This window comes from Pimephales promelas, chromosome 20 (genome assembly GCF_988280905.1).
Source record: "Pimephales promelas chromosome 20, fPimPro1.hap1.1, whole genome shotgun sequence".
Classification (NCBI taxonomy): domain Eukaryota; kingdom Metazoa; phylum Chordata; class Actinopteri; order Cypriniformes; family Leuciscidae; genus Pimephales; species Pimephales promelas.
The window spans coordinates 13,797,522-13,822,981 of NC_142788.1; the positions used below are offsets into that span (position 1 = coordinate 13,797,522).

The 25,460-nt window shown below is 40.2% G+C and overlaps 1 protein-coding gene across 1 annotated transcript in view; it reads right to left on the bottom strand.

The window, feature by feature from the left end:
- eif4ba (eukaryotic translation initiation factor 4Ba) overlaps positions 1 to 21,590 on the bottom strand; it is a 58,322-nt gene extending 36,732 nt beyond the window's left edge. Inside the window, exons 1-8 of the mRNA XM_039652046.2 lie at positions 21,546 to 21,590; positions 18,743 to 18,883; positions 16,482 to 16,687; positions 14,966 to 15,082; positions 14,428 to 14,482; positions 14,191 to 14,334; positions 12,893 to 13,012; positions 10,610 to 10,786 (exon numbers count right to left, since the gene is read on the bottom strand). Coding sequence (XP_039507980.1) covers positions 10,610 to 10,786; positions 12,893 to 13,012; positions 14,191 to 14,334; positions 14,428 to 14,482; positions 14,966 to 15,082; positions 16,482 to 16,687; positions 18,743 to 18,883; positions 21,546 to 21,558 — 973 coding nt within the window. The 5' untranslated portion in view covers positions 21,559 to 21,590. The remainder of the gene's footprint in view (positions 1 to 10,609; positions 10,787 to 12,892; positions 13,013 to 14,190; positions 14,335 to 14,427; positions 14,483 to 14,965; positions 15,083 to 16,481; positions 16,688 to 18,742; positions 18,884 to 21,545) is intronic.
- Between the last annotated feature and the right edge of the window lie 3,870 nt (positions 21,591 to 25,460).

Here is a 25,460-nt window from a genome sequence, read left to right on the forward strand (position 1 = left end):
GGGTGTGTGGTGCACGTTCGTGTGAGGTGTGTGTGTGTTGGGTGCGTGCGGGTGTGCATGTGGGTTTTGGGTATGTGATGTGAGTGTGGGGTGTGTGCATTTGGGGTGTGTGGTGCGTGCGTGTGGGTGTGCGTGCGAGCGGTGTGCGAGCGGGGTAGAGTACCTTTTGAGAGCAACTCACCAAGGGTGAAAGAACTGTGAGCTCAGTATGTGAAAGTGGACATTCAGAAACATTTACTGTAATTCAGATTGTCTACAGTACTAACACGTCCTATGTGAATGACATTACTCTTCAGTATACAATGTATGTGAATTAGAAGTGCATACAGTAGGCCTAATTCTACTCGACATTATATCACTGTCTCTGTGCGACTTACACAATTCTAAATACAGTATATTGTACAGACAATATTTGACTGGGAATCCTTGGACAGACCCCATGAGTTCATCTTTGTCGGTGAAGCTGGCTTCAATCTAACAAAGAGGAGAAGGAGAGGCTGAAACATGATTGGACAGCGGGCCATTGTTGAAGTCTCTGGTCAACGAGGTGGCAATGTCACAATCTGTGCTGCTAGCAACCATGCTGTTCTACATCACCATGCTACACTCGGGCCATATAACACCCAGCACCTTCTAAGATTTATGGTCAATCTAAGAGATATTTTATTTCAGCAGCAGGGTCAAGAGCTAAATGAGAATACCATTCCCAATACCAATACCATGATAGTGTGGTTTAACATCAATGGGCAGTTTATGAACTTGTACCTCCCTCCATACTCGCCTTTCCTGAATCCGATTGAGGATTTTTTCTCCTCTTGGAGATGGAAAGTTTATGATAGACAACCCTACACTAGAGTAAATCATGCAAATTGATTGTTGAAACTTTTTAGATGTCTTAAATTCACAAATAGCTACATTATATGACAAACTATAGAAAAGACTTTGTAACCCAGCAGGAAAATAAATATTTAATATGGGGATAAGTGCTGAGGTCACCTCTGAGGCATGGCTCAAATCACTGTGGATCATGATGTCATATGATGTTAATGCGCAAAATCAATCCCACCCAGATTCTTTCGGCTCCGACCCTATTATGTGAAAAAGTATGAGTCTCATACTCACTATATGATGTTTCACTAAAAAAAGTTCGGGAGGAGCACTTTCAAATAATCGATCCAATTAACTCGTTATCAACAATCATCATGACTATCTCATCAGCATGAGAGGAAGCATATATAAAGGCACTCAGTCAGATAAACCCCAATAAAACGTATAAAATGGAATATACATAATCCATTTTATACGTTTTATTGGGGTTTATCTGAGAATTGAATTGTTATTTATTCTGTATTACGCTGCCGGACCTGGGAAACGAATTTCGTTCCTTCATGTCTAACATGTTTGAATGACAATAAAGTAAACTAACTAACTAACTAGTCGACTAACCCACATTCCTTGACAGTTTTTCAGCATCCCGATACCTCTCTCTCGAATGGGTTGCAGAAATATCTCTGAGTTGTAGAAACTGAATCATCTACACGCAGGTTCCAATAATACTGCAACGGTCAAAATTCTTCCATGGATTTCCCATGCAATCCAAAAATATCAGGGTCGTAACCAGAGAGAGGCTGCATTTGCCATCATATTCCTTCCATATGTTAGAGAGGAAGAATATAATGATTGCTATTGTCAGGAGTGAGAAATCTCCCCCAACAACCAAACATTGCATGAAAAAGGCCTTGTATAAACATGTATCAATTAATGGATCAAAGTACAGACTACTTAATTATATTTAAAGTAACAAAGTATTTTGGAAAAGTAGTACACCTCAAGTTACTAACAACAAATACAGTTACCTGAAATTATATAAGAACAAATATGCCTTAAGATGTTATGAACTGTACATACACAAAATATTCATATTGAAGTTATCCAGTAAGTTGTTAATGTTGTTATGTGTATACATAAACACAAACACAACATTAACACAACACCATCAACAACTTACTGGATAACTTCAGTAGGTGTGATCATTCAATCATTGAATTTGTTATTTTTTAAATGGATCCCTTGCTCTCTTATTCCACTGATGACATCATCTGTTCTACTGATGACATCACAATGCCTTGACATGCCTGGACTTGTCTTGACTTGTCAAAAGCTTCACTATAGCTGATGCACCTCAGAGGCTCATTACAGCAGTAGTTGAGAAAGATTATCAGTGTTTCCTGGGTACTACTGATCAAATACCAGTTTTTCTAGGTCAGCAGATAACTGAACAGTTAAGATGGCTCAAGGTGAACCTTTTGACGGCAACATCGGTGGAGAGGTCATTCAGCTTGACGATGTCGATGTCGAAGTGAGGCCTGACTATGTGATTCGAGCTACAATCACACGAGATGATGTCCGGAGGACTCTTCCAGAGATACACATACGACGTTTGAATCGTCCCATGCCACGTTCCTATTTGGGGTTGGTTATAAGGTCTGTGAGGGAACTTTTTCGGTATTCTTTGACACCTGGTCTCGAATACAATCCATTGCCCTCCATGCTGGCCTGGAATGCAGATCACTGGTCTGTCACTTTCCAGGCATCAGGTGATTCCTTGACAGCTGCATTTTATCCAGTGTATATTAATCCCCGACCAGCAGAACGTGTGGAGACACCAAGGAGGGAGTCCAGCACTGATGATGAACAGCCTGGACCATCTCACCAGGTCAACAACAGATCTGGAGGATCACATATGGATGGATCACGCACTGATGATGAACAGCCTGGACCTTCTCACCAGGCCAACAACAGCTCTGAGATGAGATCTGGAGGATCACATATGGATGGATCACGCACAGATGATGAACAGCCTGGACCTTCTCGCCGGGCCAACAGCAGTGAGATCAGATCTGGAGCATCCAGAACACCTTCTGACCAAAGCCCTGGAAGTCAGAATGAGATGAGACTGGGTGCTAAAAGAAAAAGAAAGACTTCTGGCAGTTCAAAGAGTAGAGAACGGAAAAGGAAGAGATCAGACCACCACTCTGATTCTGATTCTTCAAGTTTATCACTCATCTCAGGCATTTCTTCTCCAGGATCACTTGAAGAAACACATACAGATGATGAACAGCCTGGACCTTCTCACCTGGTCAACAACAGCAGATCTGAGATCAAATCCGGAGGCTCCACAACACCTGCTGACCAAAGCCCTGGAAGTCAGAATGAGATGAGACTGGGTGCTAAAAGAAAAAGAAAGACTTCTGGCAGTTCAAAGAGTAGAGAACGAAAAAGGAAGAGATTAGACCACCACTCTGATTCTGAGTCTTCAAGGTCAGCACTCATCTCAGGCATTTCTTCTCCAGGATCACTTGAAGAAACATCCACAGATGATGAACAGCCTGGACCTTCTCACCTGACCTACAACAGCAGATCTGAGATCAGATCCAGAGGCTCCACAACACCTGCTGACCAAAGCTCAGGCAGTCATGATGAGATGAGACAGGGCATTAAAAGAAAAAGAAAGACTTCTGGCAGTTCAAAGAGTAGAGAACGGAAAAGGAAGAGATCAGACCACCACTCTGATTCTGATTCTTCAAGTTTATCACTCATCTCAGGCATTTCTTCTCCAGGATCACTTGAAGAAACACATACAGATGATGAACAGCCTGGACCTTCTCACCTGGTCAACAACAGCAGATCTGAGATCAGATCCGGAGGCTCCACAACACCTTCTGACCAAAGCTCAGGCAGTCATGATGAGTAAAGACAGGGCGTTAAAAGAAAAAGAAAGACTTCTGGACCTCACTCCCCTGGCCTCAAGAGGCGTGCTAGCGACTGACGTTAGACTGGTGTTCGAATCCTGCTTGCAGCAGGTAGGGTAGGACCGGTCACATTTGGTGCCATGGCCCGGATGGGAGTGAGGTTTAGGACGTGAGCATGATCCCGCAAGCACACCGCTCGCACGCACACCCACACGCACGCACCACACACCCCAAATGCACACACCCCACACTCACATCACATACCCAACAACCCACATGCACACCCGCACGCACCCAACACACACACCTCACACGAACGTGCACCACACACCCCAAATGCACACACCCCACCATGCACGGCCCACACACCCCACCATGCACGCCCCACACACTCCACCATGCACGCCCCACACACCCCACCATCCACACTCCACCATGCACGCCCCACACACCCCACCATCCACACTCCACCATGCACGCCCCACACACCCCACCATGCACGCCCCACCATGTACGCCCCACACACCCCACCATCCACACTCCACCATGCACGCCCCACACACCCCACCATGCACGCCCCACCATGTACGCCCCACACACCCCACCATGCACGCCCCACACACCCCACCATGCACGCCCCACCATGTACGCCCCACACACCCCACCATGCACGCCCCACACACCCCACCATCCACACTCCACCATGCACGCCCCACACACCCCACCATGCACGCCCCACCATGCACGCCCCACACACTCCACCATGCACGCCCCACACACTCCACCATGCACGCCCCACACACTCCACCATGCACGCCTCACACACTCCACCATGCACGCCCCACCATGTACGCCCCACACACCCCACCATGCACACCCCACACGCACACCCCACACGCACGCACACGGACACCGCAACACCCCGCACGCATGCACCCCACACTCACATCACACACCCCACACATTACACGTGCTTGGTGGAGTGTGTGGGGCGTGCATGGTGGGGTGTGTGCATTTGGGGTGTGTGGTGCACGTTCGTGTGAGGTGTGTGTGTGTTGGGTGCGTGCGGGTGTGCATGTGGGTTTTGGGTATGTGATGTGAGTGTGGGGTGTGTGCATTTGGGGTGTGTGGTGCGTGCGTGTGGGTGTGCGTGCGAGCGGTGTGCGAGCGGGGTAGAGTACCTTTTGAGAGCAACTCACCAAGGGTGAAAGAACTGTGAGCTCAGTATGTGAAAGTGGACATTCAGAAACATTTACTGTAATTCAGATTGTCTACAGTACTAACACGTCCTATGTGAATGACATTACTCTTCAGTATACAATGTATGTGAATTAGAAGTGCATACAGTAGGCCTAATTCTACTCGACATTATATCACTGTCTCTGTGCGACTTACACAATTCTAAATACAGTATATTGTACAGACAATATTTGACTGGGAATCCTTGGACAGACCCCATGAGTTCATCTTTGTCGGTGAAGCTGGCTTCAATCTAACAAAGAGGAGAAGGAGAGGCTGAAACATGATTGGACAGCGGGCCATTGTTGAAGTCTCTGGTCAACGAGGTGGCAATGTCACAATCTGTGCTGCTAGCAACCATGCTGTTCTACATCACCATGCTACACTCGGGCCATATAACACCCAGCACCTTCTAAGATTTATGGTCAATCTAAGAGATATTTTATTTCAGCAGCAGGGTCAAGAGCTAAATGAGAATACCATTCCCAATACCAATACCATGATAGTGTGGTTTAACATCAATGGGCAGTTTATGAACTTGTACCTCCCTCCATACTCGCCTTTCCTGAATCCGATTGAGGATTTTTTCTCCTCTTGGAGATGGAAAGTTTATGATAGACAACCCTACACTAGAGTAAATCATGCAAATTGATTGTTGAAACTTTTTAGATGTCTTAAATTCACAAATAGCTACATTATATGACAAACTATAGAAAAGACTTTGTAACCCAGCAGGAAAATAAATATTTAATATGGGGATAAGTGCTGAGGTCACCTCTGAGGCATGGCTCAAATCACTGTGGATCATGATGTCATATGATGTTAATGTGCAAAATCAATCCCACCCAGATTCTTTCGGCTCCGACCCTATTATGTGAAAAAGTATGAGTCTCATACTCACTATATGATGTTTCACTAAAAAAAGTTCGGGAGGAGCACTTTCAAATAATCGATCCAATTAACTCGTTATCAACAATCATCATGACTATCTCATCAGCATGAGAGGAAGCATATATAAAGGCACTCAGTCAGATAAACCCCAATAAAACGTATAAAATGGAATATACATAATCCATTTTATACGTTTTATTGGGGTTTATCTGAGAATTGAATTGTTATTTATTCTGTATTACGCTGCCGGACCTGGGAAACGAATTTCGTTCCTTCATGTCTAACATGTTTGAATGACAATAAAGTAAACTAACTAACTAACTAGTCGACTAACCCACATTCCTTGACAGTTTTTCAGCATCCCGATACCTCTCTCTCGAATGGGTTGCAGAAATATCTCTGAGTTGTAGAAACTGAATCATCTACACGCAGGTTCCAATAATACTGCAACGGTCAAAATTCTTCCATGGATTTCCCATGCAATCCAAAAATATCAGGGTCGTAACCAGAGAGAGGCTGCATTTGCCATCATATTCCTTCCATATGTTAGAGAGGAAGAATATAATGATTGCTATTGTCAGGAGTGAGAAATCTCCCCCAACAACCAAACATTGCATGAAAAAGGCCTTGTATAAACATGTATCAATTAATGGATCAAAGTACAGACTACTTAATTATATTTAAAGTAACAAAGTATTTTGGAAAAGTAGTACACCTCAAGTTACTAACAACAAATACAGTTACCTGAAATTATATAAGAACAAATATGCCTTAAGATGTTATGAACTGTACATACACAAAATATTCATATTGAAGTTATCCAGTAAGTTGTTAATGTTGTTATGTGTATACATAAACACACACACAACATTAACACAACACCATCAACAACTTACTGGATAACTTCAGTAGGTGTGATCATTCACAGCTGCATTGAATTTGTTATTTTTTAAATGGATCCCTTGCTCTCTTATTCCACTGATGACATCATCTGTTCTACTGATGACATCACAATGCCTTGACATGCCTGGACTTGTCTTGACTTGTCAAAAGCTTCACTATAGCTGATGCACCTCAGAGGCTCATTACAGCAGTAGTTGAGAAAGATTATCAGTGTTTCCTGGGTACTATACTGATCAAATACCAGTTTTTCTAGGTCAGCAGATAACTGAACATTTAAGATGGCTCAAGGTGAACCTTTTGACGGCAACATCGGTGGAGAGGTCATTCAGCTTGACGATGTCGATGTCGAAGTGAGGCCTGACTATGTGATTCAAAGTACAATCTTACGAGATGATGTCCGGAGCACTCTTCCAGAGATACACATACCACTCTTGAATCGTCCCATGCCACGTTGCTATTTGGGGTTGGTTATAAGGTCTCTGAGGGAACTTCTTCGGTATTCTTTGACACCTGGTCTCGAATACAATCCATTGCCCTCCATGCTGGCCTGGAATGCAGATCACTGGTCTGTCACTTTCCAGGCATCAGGTGATTCCTTGACAGCTGCATTTTATCCAGTGTATATTAATCCCCGACCGGCAGAACGTGTGGAGACACCAAGGAGGGAGTCCAGCACTGATGATGAACAGCCTGGACCATCTCACCAGGTCAACAACAGATCTGGAGGATCACATATGGATGGATCACGCACTGATGATGAACAGCCTGGACCTTCTCACCAGGCCAACAACAGCTCTGAGATGAGATCTGGAGGATCACATATGGATGGATCACGCACTGATGATGAACAGCCTGGACCTTCTCGCCGGGCCAACAGCAGTGAGATCAGATCTGGAGCATCCAGAACACCTTCTGACCAAAGCCCTGGAAGTCAGAATGAGATGAGACTGGGTGCTAAAAGAAAAAGAAAGACTTCTGGCAGTTCAAAGAGTAGAGAACGGAAAAGGAAGAGATCAGACCACAGCTCTGATTCTGAGTCTTCAAGGTCAGCACTCATCTCAGGCATTTCTTCTCCAGGATCACTTGAAGAAACACATACAGATGATGAACAGCCTGGACCTTCTCACCTGACCAACAACAGCAGATCTGAGATCAGATCCAGAGGCTCCACAACACCTGCTGACCAAAGCCCTGGCAGTCATGATGAGATGAGACAGGGCATTAAAAGAAAAAGAAAGACTTCTGGCAGTTCAAAGAGTAGAGAACGGAAAAGGAAGAGATCAGACCACCACTCTGATTCTGATTCTTCAAGTTTATCACTCATCTCAGGCATTTCTTCTCCAGGATCACTTGAAGAAACACATACAGATGATGAACAGCCTGGACCTTCTCACATGGTCAACAACAGATCTGAGATCAGATCCGGAGGCTCCACAACACCTGCAGACCAAAGCTTAGGCAGTCATGATGAGATGAGACAGGGCGTTAAAAGAAAAAGAAAGACTTCTGGACCTCACTCCCCTGGCCTCAAGAGGCGTGCTAGCGACTGACGTTAGACTGGTGTTCGAATCCTGCTTGCAGCAGGTAGGGTAGGACCGGTCACATTTGGTGCCATGGCCCGGATGGGAGTGAGGTTTAGGACGTGAGCATGATCCCGCAAGCACACCGGTCGCACGCACACCCACACGCACGCACCACACACCCCAAATGCACACACCCCACACTCACATCACATACCCAACAACCCACATGCACACCCGCACGCACCCAACACACACACCTCACACGAACGTGCACCACACACCCCAAATGCACACACCCCACCATGCACGCCCCACACACCCCACCATGCACGCCCCACCATGCACACCCCACACACCCCACCATGCACGCCCCACACACCCCACCATGCACGCCCCACCATGCACGCCCCACACACTCTACCATGCACGCCCCACCATGCACGCCCCACACACTCCACCATGCACGCCCCACACACCCCACCATGCACGCCCCACACACTCCACCATGCACGCCCCACAGACCCCATCATGCACGCCCCACCATGCACGCCCTACACACTCCACCATGCACGCCCCACACACCCCACCATGCACGCCCCACCATGCACGCCCCACACACTCTACCATGCACGCCCCACCATGCACGCCCCACACGCCCCACCATGCACACCCCACACACTCCACCATGCACACCCCACACACTCCACCACGCACACCCCACACGCACGCACACGGACACCGCAACACCCCGCACGCATGCACCCCACACTCACATCACACACCCCACACATTACACGTGCTTGGTGGACTGTGTGAGGCGTGCATGGTGGGGTGTGTGCATTTGGGGTGTGTGGTGCACGTTCGTGTGAGGTGTGTGTGTTGGGTGCGTGCGGGTGTGCATGTGGGTTTTGGGTATGTGATGTGAGTGTGGGGTGTGTGCATTTGGGGTGTGTGGTGCGTGCGTGTGGGTGTGCGTGCGAGCGGTGTGCGTGCGGGATCATGCTCACCCCCTAAACCTCACTCCCATCCGAAACATGATTGGACAGCGGGCCATTGTTGAAGTCTCTGGTCAACGAGGTGGCAATGTCACAATCTGTGCTGCTAGCAACCATGCTGTTCTACATCACCATGCTACACTCGGGCCATATAACACCCAGCACCTTCTAAGATTTATGGTCAATCTAAGAGATATTTTATTTCAGCAGCAGGGTCAAGAGCTAAATGAGAATACCATTCCCAATACCAATACCATGATAGTGTGGTTTAACATCAATGGGCAGTTTGTGAACTTGTACCTCCCTCCATACTCGCCTTTCCTGAATCCGAATTCTCCTCTTGGAGATGGAAAGTTTATGATAGACAACCCTACACCAGAGTAAATCTGCTGCAAGCCATGTCAGGGCTGGATGCGACACACAAGAGGCTTCTTCCCCCGTTGCTTCAGGAGGGACAATATTGCTTGTGATGTCGACGAAGTGCTCTGGCCTGACCCAGGCCAAAGACAAGAAGCACATTGATCACGTTTACTCCTTTCATTTGTGTCCCTTTGAGTACCGTATACTGTAGTACAGTGCACTGCTGTAGACTGTACAATGAAAAAATATGAAATTTGTTTTGAGATTAAAAATGTAGTTATCCCTTGAACTGTTTTGAGAGCAGTGTTTGATTTTGAACACATTTTGAACATCAGAGGTTTTGTAAATAGTGCTTAAAGATGAGGTTTTGTGTTTAATGTTTTCAGAAAATGGAGCAAGGTTTCAGAAATTGTTTCTTTGAGTTAAATAAACGCTAACAAAGAGCTCAACGGTTATTCATTCAGTGCGCGCCACTCAAGCAGAATGCACAACTAATAATAACGATGGTTAATTTGGGGCTGTCATATTACTTAACATGAGAACACTATTTTATGAAATGGTTGTGAATTCATTGGGTTTAGTTGCCGTTTTTAGTCAGTCACACATTCTGACAAGCACGCATCTGAGTGACACATTGTATTTGTCGTTATATTTATATATTAAATAATTGATTTAATTTATCAATCCCATCAAAACATTTTACAATCCTACTAATAACCCTTTATTTAAATTAAAAAACATTCTTATTAATATGGTGAGGAACATAGCTTTTTGAGCAGCATCTGCAGACCCCGCAATGCCATTAATGCTAACGATTAATCGATTAATTGAACGTTAATTTAAACGAAGATCGATCATTTAGAAGTCTGTTTAGATGATCCGATTAAAGATTTTCTTAGGTTCTTTTCCTGGAGTGACCCAGGCAGATGCGAACACATCGGCTCACCTCTGTCCTCGCACTTTTCATCCCGTCTCTCGTATCTCTCTTCACGGTCACCAAAACGATCTCCATAGCGCTCCCCGCTGCCCCGAAAGTCGTCCCTGCGGTCATCCCTCCGGTCGTCATAGTCACGTCGAAAACCGCTTCCAAAAGGTCGACGTCCGCTACTGCGTGATTCGTAACCTGAAATAATGAAACACAGAATTAGGAAGGTCAATCAATCATCAATGGAAAACCATTTCCTATGGAGCGAAGCTTTTTTCTGTTTATGTAGATTACAGTTTTTGTTGTTTTAAATTGATTGTTCCATTCTTATAAGCTCATTTAATAGTTTTCATTCCAGATTAGGGGTGGGCGATATGGAAAAAATATCATATCACGATTTTTTTTTGGAAAATCACGATCACGATTTTTTATCACGATTCTTTTTCAATTTGGTTTTAATATTTTGCAAGTGGCTGTTCATTACAGCCAAACTAATGTTAAAAACAAATCCTTAGGTAACAAAAGAAAAAAAGAAAGGCATACATAGGCCAGTGGCGAAGATAAAAATCTTTGTCATTATTTTCTTTTTTTTATATTAAAAAAATAAGACGAGATAAACATTACACAAATTAATATTCAAATTAAATAAATAGTGCTTTATTTTTTCAGATGCAGTAGGTGTATTTAGCTGTAGCATTGAAGAAAGTAATTAAATGAACAAATATGAAATTAAAACACTTCATAGACTTCACTGAATAAATTGATTCTTATTAAAGCTACTATTAAAGTTCTCAGTCAGTGAGTGATTTTCTCCTTGTGTGTTTTTTATTTTTTATTAACACTAAAGGGATAGTTCCCTCAAAAATGAAAATGGTCTTAATTTACTCTCTCAAGATGTTTTAAACACGAATAAGTTTCTTTCTTCTGTTGAAAATAAAAGTTATTTTGAATAATGTGGGTAACTGAACAGTTGCTGGTCCCCCTGTTTTTTATAGGTTCTCTCCTGGAAGTTAATGGGGACCAGCAACTGTTTGGTTACCCACATTAAAAAAAAAAAGTCTTTTGTGTTCAGCACAAGAAAGAAATGAATACAGGTATGGAACAATATTAGAGTGAGTAATTAATGACAGATTTTTATTATTATTTTTTTTTTTGTGAACTATCCCTTTAAGGACAAGCGGCAGTACTATTTACTCCTGGCGTTTATAGACCAGCACTCGACGCTTTTAATATAGACGCATATTACACCAGATATTCTCTCAAATGTTTGCTTTCACTTTAGACGTAGCCTGTTTATGTACACATTGTGTGTATTTAACAGTATTAGCATAATAAGACTCGAAAGATAACTTAGTCCAGTATTCAGGCGCTGTTTGACAGGCTTCTAGTGCCTGTGATTGTCGTGGGTATATGCGGTCAGGAAAGCGCACGTTAGAACAGCACATCAGCGCGTGCCGTGGATTACATGTTTAACCGGCAAGGCTTATGCAAGTAATGAACTTTTGTGAATTTCAGTGTCCCGTACCTATTCATTAACGTGTGATGTCTAGGCTACGTCGCGTTGTACAGATGAGACGGAGGCGCCAGAGCTGAACTGATAGAATGCACTGTAACACGATACTACGATATTTCTTCAAAAGCAGATCGTGGAGACATTTTAATCGTCCACGATTAAAAATCGTCATATCGCACACCCCTATTCCAGATGCAGGATTTTTTTGCATAAACACCACACTCAGTCCAAGCCAGCACTCCATTATTTCGAGAGCTTCTTTTTGAACCAGGGGCAATAATAATTTAGTTTAAATAATAACAATAACAGAGCTAGGAAATAATGGTACATTTCAAGTCTTCCTGGGAAGTTTGTATTTTTGACTTGGGAAGTTGTGTTTACAAAGTCAGGTGCGTTCAAGTCACTTTCTTCGGAGCATGATGCCACACAAAAACACAACAAGGTTTTTAACTCTACTTCTTGTAAATGAAGAACAAAGAATGTGCATTAGGTGTGGTTTGCATTTTATGCTTTCAATTTATGAATCCATTGTAAACTTTATTGCTACATGTTATAATATTACAATGCTATTATATCTTGTGCAGGTAATTATGTTGTAAATAAAAAGGCCTGACAATGTCACTGTTAAATACCTATAATACCTATTGTGGTATTCCGCCACGTTTCTCGCTGACACGCCCCAACTCGTAAACTCAGGGCTTAAAGAAACCCCAGGCTTCTCACTTGCATTTATTTACTACATTGTAAAAGATCTCTAGTGCAGAACTGAAATGTATGAAAGTGTTATATACCTCTGTCGTAGTCTCTGCGCTCTTTGTCATCATAACGTTCCCGGTATCGGTCACGTCCGCCATCATTACGATCGTTGTCCCACCGCTGGCCACGGTCTGGATCAAATCGATCACGGGATCCTGAGAAGAGGATGGTAAAAATCCATCAATTTGAATCAATTGTTAAAAACTTTAAAAACATCTGGATATATTTTATTTCTAAAATACTTTAAGTTTTTTTTTTTTTTTTACACCCTGTTCGTTACGGTCCAATATTCAATTGCTTAAAGGCACGCTATGTACGATTTTTGGATAAAATATATTTTGTTAATATTTTTTTCATTTTGAACTTATACTATCCCAAACGTATCTAAGAATGTTTAAATCCAGAGAAATAAGTAGTTTTAACCAGGACACAGACATTGTTTATCATTGACACTATCATTGACATCATACCCACGTTACCCTTGATTGTTTTATTTTGTAGAAACCAATGTGTACACTTGCATTTACGAGTCATTGAATCATGTTTAATTTGGACTTCTCTGTGCATGCTCTTTGAGGTGGTGACCATAGACCTCCATTATATGACTGAGACAAGAACGGTTTGACCAAAAAATATCAAAATTGAAAATACTGCGGAAACAAAGACACCTACATCTTGGATGCCCTTGAGGTAAGCTAAAACATACCAAAAATTCATTTCAAAGTGAACTATCCCTTTAAAATTGATCTAGCTAACGGCAGTGTGCAAGTGTCTCATATAGTAGCTGCCGAGCGAACGCACAGAGTAGCACTATAACAACTTTCAACTCACTCAAATGTATCTAATATGATAAAACAGCGCTGCGTAATCCCACATACTCATGACTGGAAGAAGCATAAGCGGCGTCTGTGGCATAATAAAAGCTCCACTTCCATCGAGCCGAGTGTCGCGCTCGTCTCTCATTAGCCATCGCTTCAGCGGCATCATTCCACTCCAATGGCTTTTGTAACTTTAATAAATCTTTAATACATTACCGGTCATCCATGAATTTGTTTTCTGCCTGAGTCCCATCATATTTTCCACCGTCTGTAGAGGTGAAGACAACAACTCCCCTGATTCCATGAAATGAAGGCGTCATCAAGCTACGCCTTTGTTTTGAATAAATGACCTCTAGTGGCGAAAAATTACATAGTGTGCCTTTAATAGACTGTTGTATATAATCATATAATACATTTTGTTAGTAGCTTGTCATGTGGCATTCAATGAGAAGATTTTTTTTTCCTCTCATACAATCGCTCCAACAAACACTTTGTCGGATTAAGTAATTGCTTACGCTCTCCAAAGGCATCGTCCCTGCGTGGTCCGTCATCGGCGTCAGATTTAGGCCTTGCCCGCCAGTCAGAATCGGTCTTGTCGGGGCCCATGTCTCGCTCACTGCGGTTACGGTCCCGCCCGGACATGGACCGATCATCTCTCTCTGAGCAGGAGAAAACAAAAATTATACAAGTTCAATACAAGTTCACAACTGCATTATAGTGCAAATGAACGTATCGGTTTCTCAGAATCACACCTTTCTCATTGGACTGGTCAGCGATGTCTACACGAATCCTACGATTTCCAAGGTTCTAGAAAGAGAGTAAAAAGATGGGGTTAATATAAAAATACTACACTGCTGCTCATTACACGAACTGTGAGCATGCACCTTTATTTTGCACAAGTGTAACAGATAACATGCACCACCATGTGGCCACCATTGAAATAACACCAACAGTGAGGAGAGGCTGCTCACTGCAGCAGTCCAGCTCCCCCTCTCTGGAGGAAATTTAGGTGCAATGGGTGGAGCTAGAAGGTCCAACCACACCCTAACCCTACCCATAACTCTATCCCTCCATTCATTGGATCCACAGACGTTAATCTGGACATGGTCAAGCTCAACCCATGATGCCCAGAAAGGGGGAGCTGAACGTCATTTGGTTCTGCAGTGTCATTTGGTTCTATAATACAGAACCATTTACGTACTTGCACAGGTTTCCAGGTAAAGAATAAGTTATATTGCTAGTCATTAGACATACAACAACAAAGTAACATGACTGACAATACGTTCTCACCTCTTCATTGAGACTAAGTGCTCGCAACAGTGAATCCACGTCATCGAACTCTGCATAACCAAAGCCTTTCAGCCGTTCTGGGTTACTGGGCTCCCTCGGGAGGCGAACTGCACTGATCTGTTTGAATAAATAATTAAAATATATTAGTGCTGGGCAACGATTAATCGCATCCAAAATAAAAGTTTGTGTTTACGTAATATATGTGTGTGTACTGTGTCTAATTATTTTGTGTGTGTGTGTGTATATATATATATATATATATATATGAAGAGTTCAGATGCAAAAGCCTCTAAATGCCATTTGAAATTTTCTTCTTTAATGATGATTTTTTTATCAAACTTGTATATTTAAGCTCAGTAATTTCACTTAAATAACAATTAATAGGTAATTATCATTGCCATTTAAGTGAAATCACTGAACTTAAATATACAAGCTTGATAAAAATGATCATTCTAGAAGAAAATTTCAAATGGCACTTAGAGGCTTTTGCATCTGAACCCTTCATATATATATATATATAAATAAATACACACATTTGCATATTTACATTTAAGAAATATATGCATGTTTATACTGTGTATATATATTTATACAATTTAATTATATATAAATATTGTATATATAAATAAAAATCTTAAATATGCATGTGTGTTTATTTATAAATAGAAAATAATTATACACAGTAAACACATACATATTATGTAAATTGTTTTCAATTGTTTCGCTTTTTTCAATTCCTTTGATGTCAAAGCTTTTTTTTTTAGCATCATTACTCCAGTCTTCAGAGTCACATAATCCTTCAGCAATCACTCTAATATGCTGATTTGAAAACTCAAAAACAGTGCTGCTTCATATTTTTGTGGAAACCATGATGGAATTTTTCCAGGATTTTTTGATGTACAGAAAGTTCAAAATAACAACCTTGTAAAATCTTGTCAGGGTGACTTTACTGTCACTTTTGATATATTTAATGCATCCTCTCTGAATAAAAGTTCTTCCTGACCTAAACACTTGAACGGTAGTGTAAGTACATAAAATAATAATAACACACAATGGAATGCAATATTGGGCAAAAAAAGAAATCACATTTCTGACCACTATACTAGAGCTGACACTGTGTTAATGTAAAAGAACATTCGACAGAAGAATGTTTAGAGTGTTTTTATATTAAATGGATATAGAAAATAAACTTCTATTTACTATTATCTTGCATGGTTCCTTGTAAAAAAACGTCCTTGTAACTACTCGCGAAACTCTTGTGTTCTTAAAATATCTTTGAAAATGATCTTTCATGCCCTATTTACCACAAGGAGTTATGAAACATGCAAAATAGCACAAGTCTAAAAACTGTAGCAGATGCTGTTTGGCAGAACCCATAACGCTCCCCTTTAAAAACTCACGCCAGGGCCTCAGCTAGAATTTTTTTAACTTACATGTCAAAGGGTTAAACTATAACGCATGCGAAAATTCACGTAAACATTCCTTCTGCATTCTCACAGGAAGAGAGGAAACTCACACTGAGTCCACGGAAGAAGTTTTTGATTGAGTCTTCAGTGACGTCATAGGGGAGGTTTCCCAGGAAGGCGGTGTAGGGGGGGCTTCGGGGCAGACGGGAGCGGTCGATATTGGGCTCACGGGCGGCACGCGGAGCCGTCGGCAGGATGGAGCGATCGATGGGTGGCGCGCGGTACACATCATCTTCTGTGTGCCAGGATGTAGTAACTGTAAAAGAAGTGAAGTCGATTAGGGATAGTTCTGCCTTCATTTCCTTTCCTCACCCTCATGTCGACTCAAACGCAAATGACTTTCCTTATTCACTGTAACAAGCTGCTCTTTCCCATACAATACAAGACACAGTGACAAGGGGTTGTCAAGCTCTAAACAGGCACCATAATAATAATCCATGTGCATTGCATTCAAGACGTCTGAACCCATTCGACAGCTTTCAGTGAGAAATACATTTTTTAAAAAATCCTATTAAATTTGTATTATAATGAGGCGTTGTGCTAGGCTTGCCATAAATGATGGAGACACCATTGGTTCTTGTATTGAATGAGCAGACATTCCCACAGTTCTCCAGTAACTTTCTGCTTGGCACAGCAGTTCATTTCACATTCAAAACGCACTTAAACTATCAAAACACTTCAAATTAACTCATTCTTCCTGAACATAAGAAAAGGTTTCACCCAACAAACAAACTTTATGTTAAAAACAAGAATGAAACTCCCTATTGTTTACATTTCAGTACAAAGTTATTTATACTGTAGTGTATTTGTACTTATTTGTAAGTTTTGCCCTTTTGTATAGGTGGCAATGAAACAAAGACTAACATCTGTTTTGGTAGTATTTGGAATATATTTTTAATATGGCATTACTGTAGAAATCTAGCATTTTGCTGTCTTCATCAGTTTTGTATTATGTTCGATTTTGAACTTAAGTTTAATAGTTTTAGAAAGATCATGTAAATGTGAAACTTGGCCTGTAGATAAAGTTTGGTGGTGGTTGTGAAAGATGTAGTTATTGAATGATTAATGGTTCACAGTTCAGCCCATAGACTACTGTTGTGATCATTGTGTGAAGAGTTTTGAAGAAATTTTTAAAAAAGTATACTTTTATGCTTTATTTGAGCTTTTTTGACCTCTAGTCACTATTTTTTTTATTGAATGGAAAAGAGCAGCACAAACATTTAGCAAAGTTACTAGTTTTACTAATTTCAATAACACAGTATTTGTTCTTCAGACATTCTTCTTTGAACACAGTAAGTATCAGCTGTTTGAAAAGTTACCCACATTTGGTTTTCAACCATTGAAAGTGGCTAAGATACAAGCTATTTGGACATGGGAGTCGCATTGAGATCTCCATAACTATGGGATTGTGGCATATAGGGCCTTAAAATGAAGATTCCAAAAGAAACGTTTATTAAGAACGAGAATCATGCGATATCTTTAATACTTCTTTGGTTACAGGGATGCAAACTTTGGAAAAACAATATTTATAGCACTCAGACAGGTATGTTATATGCCATTGAGCTGATTGAGCAGAGTAGTTATAGCTTTTTCAGATATTCCTCTTTAAATTAAAAAAGTATCAGTTGTACGAAAAAAAGAGACCCACATTTTGATTTTGACCACTGAAGATGTGTACAATTTACCAATTTACTCATTGAGCTGCATCCATATCTCTGGAAATGAACCATATAGGGCCTTTAAAATGGAGATAACAAAAGAAAAGTTTAAAAGCATATTAAGATATCTTTAACACTTCTTGAGTTACAGGCATGCAAACATCAGGCATGAAGTGCTTTCTCCCATTTTTGAACTATCACGGTTAGCATATAATGAAAAAAATCATTGCTGCTCAGTGTAACAATAAAATACGGATGCTGTCATCTTCATCCTACAGTCATTTTTACCCCCCAGTAATTTGGCTCCAAATCCCAGATGGACATCTGGTTGTGTTGATGCATAATGACCCAAATAGATTATTGAAATAAAAATTAAAAATTTCAAAAAAAGTATATTTTGAAAGCAAAGCGCCAACAGTGGGCTTTATGCCCAGCTGCACTACTTCTACTTCTATTATTGGCCAAATTGATTAATTCAGGTGTGCTTGACCTCAGTAGTCATGGCAACAATAATCAGACACACCTGAATTAATCAATTTGGCCAATAATGGCAGACAGGAAACAAGAAGCTGGCTGAAGTTCAGGAAGTAGTGCTGCTGGGCATAAAGCCAGTTCAGATGTGGAAGATGTTTAAACCCATATTTGAATCTCACCATCTCCCTCCAGGTCATCGGTCTCGTCGGCCCAGCTCGTGGGCTTTGGGGGCGCGTAACTCGGCGGAGCATTTCCCCCACTGTCCTCTGCTAAAAAGTCGGTCAGGGTAAGGGTCTTACCCTTTTTTTTATTCTTTTTAGCTGTCAGGAAATAAACAATTAGTATGTGCTGAAAACAGTATGAAAAGTTCTCCATTACGCTTAAACACCACAACTTGGTGAAAATAAACACAAATGAGAACAAATGGCTGGTAAATATAAAGTATGTTGTATGTGGTCCATACAAACATTTACAATCTAACATCATTAAGCCTGCAATTAGATGACAAAGTTAGTGTACTTCCTCCTTTGTATTAAATATACAGTGTCAAATGGAAATGCCACACTGCCACAAATGACAAACTGCAGCATTTGGAAAACAAGAAAACTATTTCCAAGTGTTAACCGCACTCATCTGGTGAGGTTAACACTTGGAGAGAGGCATTGTTGTGAGCAAGAGCAACTACATGCTTTGGAGCTCTTTTGTGACAAACTGCACTGTCAGGACATTCCAGCCCTGTGAATCTGAATCAGTGTTTACTGTAGGGCTACCACCAGACCCCACTGCAAAACCAAAACAAAGCACTGAAGGTCTGACAACATTATCCTTCAGCTCAACATATAGACACTGGTTAGAAGGAGGAGAGAGTATCTGAGTGACAACTCTATGAATTATGATTATACGGTCCCATCATACCTACAAGGTCAAAACACATTATCATTTCACTAGTGAAGCACAATTAAACATTAAAGGAGGTTTAAAGCTTGACAAGTGTGAAAAAAAGTGTTTTTGTGGGAATTTGGGGTGTGAGATCTCAATTAAAGTTCAAATTTTTCAGAGCCAGAAGGACTCCTAAAAATGTGCCTATGAGTTTTTGTTGTTGTTGTTGTTTTTTGTCTTGGGGTAGTGCAGAAAACCTCCAGGGTCGTTCTGTGAAATGTGTGCCTTTTTCCAGTATGACAAGGAGATTTTTTTTTAATTTAAACTTAACTTGTTTGCGATTTTACAAAGAAAAAACAACAACAATACAAATAAAATAAAAATACAAATAAGTAAAAACAAAAAATAAAAGTAGGAAAATATGTAAAATCAATAATAAAATAAAAAGGTAGCAAAAACCCAAAGGGTGATTCTTTAACTATGGTACTTTTCTTGTCCCTGGATGAAATAATAAAATCTAAAAAACATTTCTTCTTTTTTGTTTTTGTCAGACTTACTTCACCCTAAGGGGGAACTTATAAAAAATGTATCATGGCTCAATCATTCTTTTTATTATATAATATGAGGCCTTTTAAGCATGATTTTTGAGCATGATACTGTTTTCTCCCTGTCCCTAAGACCGACTTTGTACCTTCAATGTCGCTTAATTCTAAATTAATTATTTAAATAATGTAGATTTTAAGTGCAAATTATAAAATAATGTCTATTTCAATTATACATATTATATATTGCAATATTTATTCACATTTTCTTATATTTTTCATAGGTAGAACCCTTGTCCCTTGGGTTCACTGTCATTTCCACCACACTGTACAAAATAGAATCCTGGGATCATTGTTTTAGGTTTGAATACTTAGTAACCATAGCAATAGAAACTCCACAGTGAACACACGGCTGGGTGAAAGGGTCACCTTTCTTTAGGGAGTAATGAAAAGAAGAAAAATCAAGGAAAATATGACTAAAACTGTGATTATATTTATTGGCCGTCATTTCCAAATGGCTCATATTTCACATGGACGTAAAAATAACTGGATAAAATTAATTTAATAATTTGTGTATATTGTATATTTAAAGCTAACTGTAAAACTAATATTAACAGGCTAACATAGCATGATATTTTCGAGGAAAAGGGGGGAAATGTAATTTCCACCACAGTCATTTCCACCACGGTGTTCATTGTGGTGGTAAAGACAGGTTGTGGTGGAAATGACATTGTTCGTGCTAAACAGCAAATTATTTTGGGCTATAATAGTAAAATGTTAATGTAAAAACAAAACAAAAAACCCATACAATTCATTAAGTTAAGGTAGTAAGAAATATTTTATTATTATTATTGCTACAATATTGATGGTAAATAAGAGAACTTGGGCGTTTTCTTGGGCTGTCAGATTTTCAACAAAAAAATAATGGCACCCAACCTAAGGGAAGGTTTCTAGACAGATTGAGATACCAACAGATACTAAAAAACTGTTTGTAGAAATGTTTTTATTTTATGAAACTGTCTAGTATCAAGAGTTGAGACCTTTTTGCTCATACAAGTCGACCTGTCAGTAAAACGTGTGAAGAAAATCAGTGAATGTATGAAGTTACAGCAGCCCTCCTTCAAATCTGCGCCTGCGCTTGAGCCAACGGTTTAATTCAATTCTTGTAAACAAACCAAATATATATTGCATTCACACAAGGAAAAACAAAATAGTTGCAATGAAACAAAAACAACACAAAGCAGACACGGGCTTGGCTGCATGTCCTTCATTTTCTGTCTGAGTTCATGTGTGCGTTGAAACAGCGCTCGCGTGTTGTCTGAACAGAAAGTAAATAAGCTGATCAATGTTTTCGCATTTGCACGTACAGCTGTTGGTGCAGTTTCGACGCAGCGTCCCTTCATAACTCAAGAGCAAGCTTTTACAATCAGCTCTCGCCGCTACGGTTGCGACCATCTCGGACACACTTTATCTGCTACTCAAGGAAATCTCCCCGACACAAAAGACACGTCGCACCCAAAAATTTCCAACCGGCCCAGGCACAAAACTAAAAAATCCTCACCTGCAGCCGCCATGCTGGAGAAGGAGTGCGTGTCATATCCCCGGATGGGGGCGTGACACGGTGCGTGACGTCATTGCGCACCCAGCGCTAGTTAGTTCTGATGACGCGCAAAATTCCAAGAGGCGTCTGCGGCAGCGGAGAATGCAAGTGACGTCACGTGCAGCAAGTGTGCAGCCACACACCTAGAAATCGTCTTTGCGTCACTAAGATTCTAAATTCCTCGTCATGACGTCACAAGCAGAACTTGGCCCTGTTCGCGTTCCATATTGGCGACCGGTGAGGCGCGTCTGGTGACGCGACAAATGTCGCACATAAACTGCCTAAAGCGTTATATTCATTATTAACTGTGATTTGCTAATTTTAATTACATTTCATCCAAATTAACAGAATATAGTGTACACAGGGAAATCACATACACAGGCCATCTTAAGTTTCCTTTGGCTATGTGACATCTTGTTCATTCTGTGGCATTCAGTTGTTGTGTTTTAGCTTGTTTTAATAATATCAAGTTGGGATATATTTCAAAATGTGTCAAGAAGAGATAAGTTCAATGTGTTCTTTAACATTGCACTTTAGCTGGCTGACTTTGAACAATCCTATAGTGCATGGATATAAATATTAAAGTCCCCATGAAATCAAAATCGAAAATTCTTAATGTATTTTTGCAGCATTTAGTATAAATGATTTCATTGATTGCACATCATTTTTTTTAATGAATGTGCCCTCGTAATCCTTTTATCATAAGAGCTTCCCCTCCCTCTTGCAGCTCATCTCTTCTCTTCTCTGATGATGTGTTTACTGGCACGAGGGCGGGGCAACCTGTCACTCATGTGACATCAACGAACATCATCCTATCAATTCCTCATGGACAAAATCAAACCCTGCCCTGGCTTTCATTGTTTGACTTCGAGAAGTAGTTTCACACAGATATACTTCACAAGAGGTAAGAAAAGAATATAACAATTTGTGTTTTAGGCCTACTTTTATGCATGAACCATTCTCTTCCTTATAACGATAGGATTTGTTTATTCACCAGCATTAGCAATGTATTTCTTTCAATCAGTTAGTTAGGGCTAATGGGTGAACACCACCTATCTAATTAATATTCATGAGCAAGGTCTACATCTTAAGTACAGCATGCGGCCTATTTATAAATGTGAGGTAGTTATTTACTATTTATGTGAACTAACGCTTCAATAATTTTAACAAAGAATACATAATGTTAACAGATCCTTAGTTAAAAATACATTCAAATATTTATGGACATCACTAGATAATATCATACATGTTTATATTTAAAGGTTCATAAACTACTAATCTGTTGTTGGGTTTCCCAAACTGAAGTTTGTGAGTTGATGAGAAGAGAATAATTAAATCATAAAATGTAAAATTAAAATAATGTTGAAAATAAAACAATGGTGAATACTAAATCAGATGTTTATCTTCATGTCATGTGACTAAAACTAACATCAAAGTACTGTGAAGATGTTAATTTTTTATTAAATTGAATTATTATTAAAAAATTAAGTTAACTTTTTAATTATAAATCTCAAGGGGTACTTCAAGTAAACACTTTTTCAAAGGGATTCAGTTGACAAAAAGTTTGGGAATCACTGTATAAACTATACTTTTATTAATGACCAATGCAGGTTATTTTACAGTGTTGTGAATATATATTTCCATAAGGCAGGTGTCTAATGTTCTAGTGTCTTGTGTTTCTGTTTAGCTTTTTGGCAGTTCACAGTGTAGTTTCTAAATTAATATAGAATAAATGGCTAAGTAATTAAAGAAAAGAATTTGGTTAAATGGTTTTGATTACATGTAAATAAACTAGCAGTTTTGGTCACATAAAACTGCATTTAATGTCAGCATAAAACACAGGGTGGCAGTGTTGTCATTGCCAGAAAAACCACATTGAAGATTATTTGTTCTTTCCCAGAAAGCTGATACTCTTTCACTCATTTGAGCATCTGGCTTACACTTCAACCATGAATCTTTGTGGGTCACATACATGTGACGCACACAGTTTGGTGGTTGAAGTGTAAACCAGATGCTCAAGTGAGTGAAAGAGTCAATAAGTGCCTGTGAAGAGTTTTGAATGCATCCCATGGGATTGTATCTCATGAGACCAAAAGTCATTCTTTTATCCTTTCACCTGCTCAAAAGTCCTTCAGATTATGGAAAAAGGTATTAATTCAGCTCATATTTCAGAATTATTGCAGCAGGAAGCTGATGCCACATGACACCATGCCTCATTTGAGAGTAGGAATAAGCGAGAGACCATCAGTCATGACTGCAAGGCTTTTCCCTTTTTATTGGTTTGTTTTACCCAAACTTTAGAGCAGTAACCATAGCAATGGCTTCCGTGTGTCCGATAAGTCTCTGAAGGGCAAGGCCAGAGCACGTGGGAGGATCGGGATGACGTCAAGCTTCAGAGCACATCCCACAGTTCAACAGCGATGAGGCAAAGGGGCACAGCCCACATCCTATGCATTCATTTTTTTTTTTTTTCAAAAGGTTGTGTAGTTAGTAGATAGTGACCAAACCACAGACCAGTCAGTGTTTGTTTTGGCAACAGGGATTCTCCCCTCGCGCTCCTCACCGGCCGTCACATGATTACTCGTGAAATCATTGATTTTGGAAGTGATAGTGTACTATGATTGGCTGCTGGCTGGTTTCTGTTCCATTTTTACACCTTTTTTTAGTTATGGCGATATGAGATCAAGGCTTTTGTTTTGATTTGTGTTTTTTCTTGTTGGTTTTGATGTCACCCCGTTGCCAGGAAGAGGGTTTGTTTCTTTTAGACATCAGTGTTGTTATTGTTAACTAAAACAAACTTCTGGTGATTGAAATAAAATGTAAATATTAGATATAAAATAAAATGAAAATATGTAACTATATTTTTACTAGGATTACTACAACAAAACCTTAAATATAAATTAAAGCTAAAAAAGGAGAACAAAAACAAATAAACATGACAAACACTGAACAAAACTAAAAAGTACTGAAATCAAAATGAAAACTGAAAACATAAAAATGAGAATATTTTTGCTATTTAATATAATATATTTAAAAGAAAATCTAAATCAAAATATGAATAAATACTATAATATTATATATATACAGTGCCCTCCACAATTATTGGCACCCCTGTTTAAGATGTGGTCGAGGACTTTTAAAAATTCTCCCTTTTTTTTAAACAACATAGAATCCAAATGCAAAAAAAGAGAAAAATCCAACCTTTTATGTAAGTACATTACTTTGGTGGAAAATTTTTTTTTTTAAATTTAGAAAAATAAAAACTTCAAATCCTGTGTCCCACAATTATTGGCACCCCTAACAATTCTGCTGAAAAATGTAATTGATTTTAAAAAAAATATATTTTCTGTAGTTGCTAATGTTGGTCAGGGTATCTAGGAACTTTTAATTAGTAATTCATGACTTCCTATTTCCCTGGGGTATAAATATGACATGACACAGAGGCCTAATTCTCTTACCCATTTGTCAACATGGCAAAGACAAGAGAACACACCATTCAAGTAAGGCAGATGTGTGATGACCTTTATAAGTCAGGCAATGGCTACAAGAAAATAGCCACTCACCTTATCTTGCCCATATCTAAAGTTAGAGGAATCATTAAGAAGTTTAAAACAAACTGGAACAGTGACAAACAAGGCTGGAAGAGGTCCCAAGTTTATCTTGCCACAACGCACAGTGAGGAGGATGCTAAGAGAAGTAAAAAAAAGTCCTAGGCTCACTGTCACAGAATTGCATCAAATAGTGGCATCTTGGGGTCACAAAATCTCCAAAACAACCATCAGACGCTCTCTACATGCCAACAAGATGTTTGGGAGGCATGCTAGGAAAAAGCCTTTTCTCACTAACACTGACAAACGTAAACGTCTGGAGTTTGCC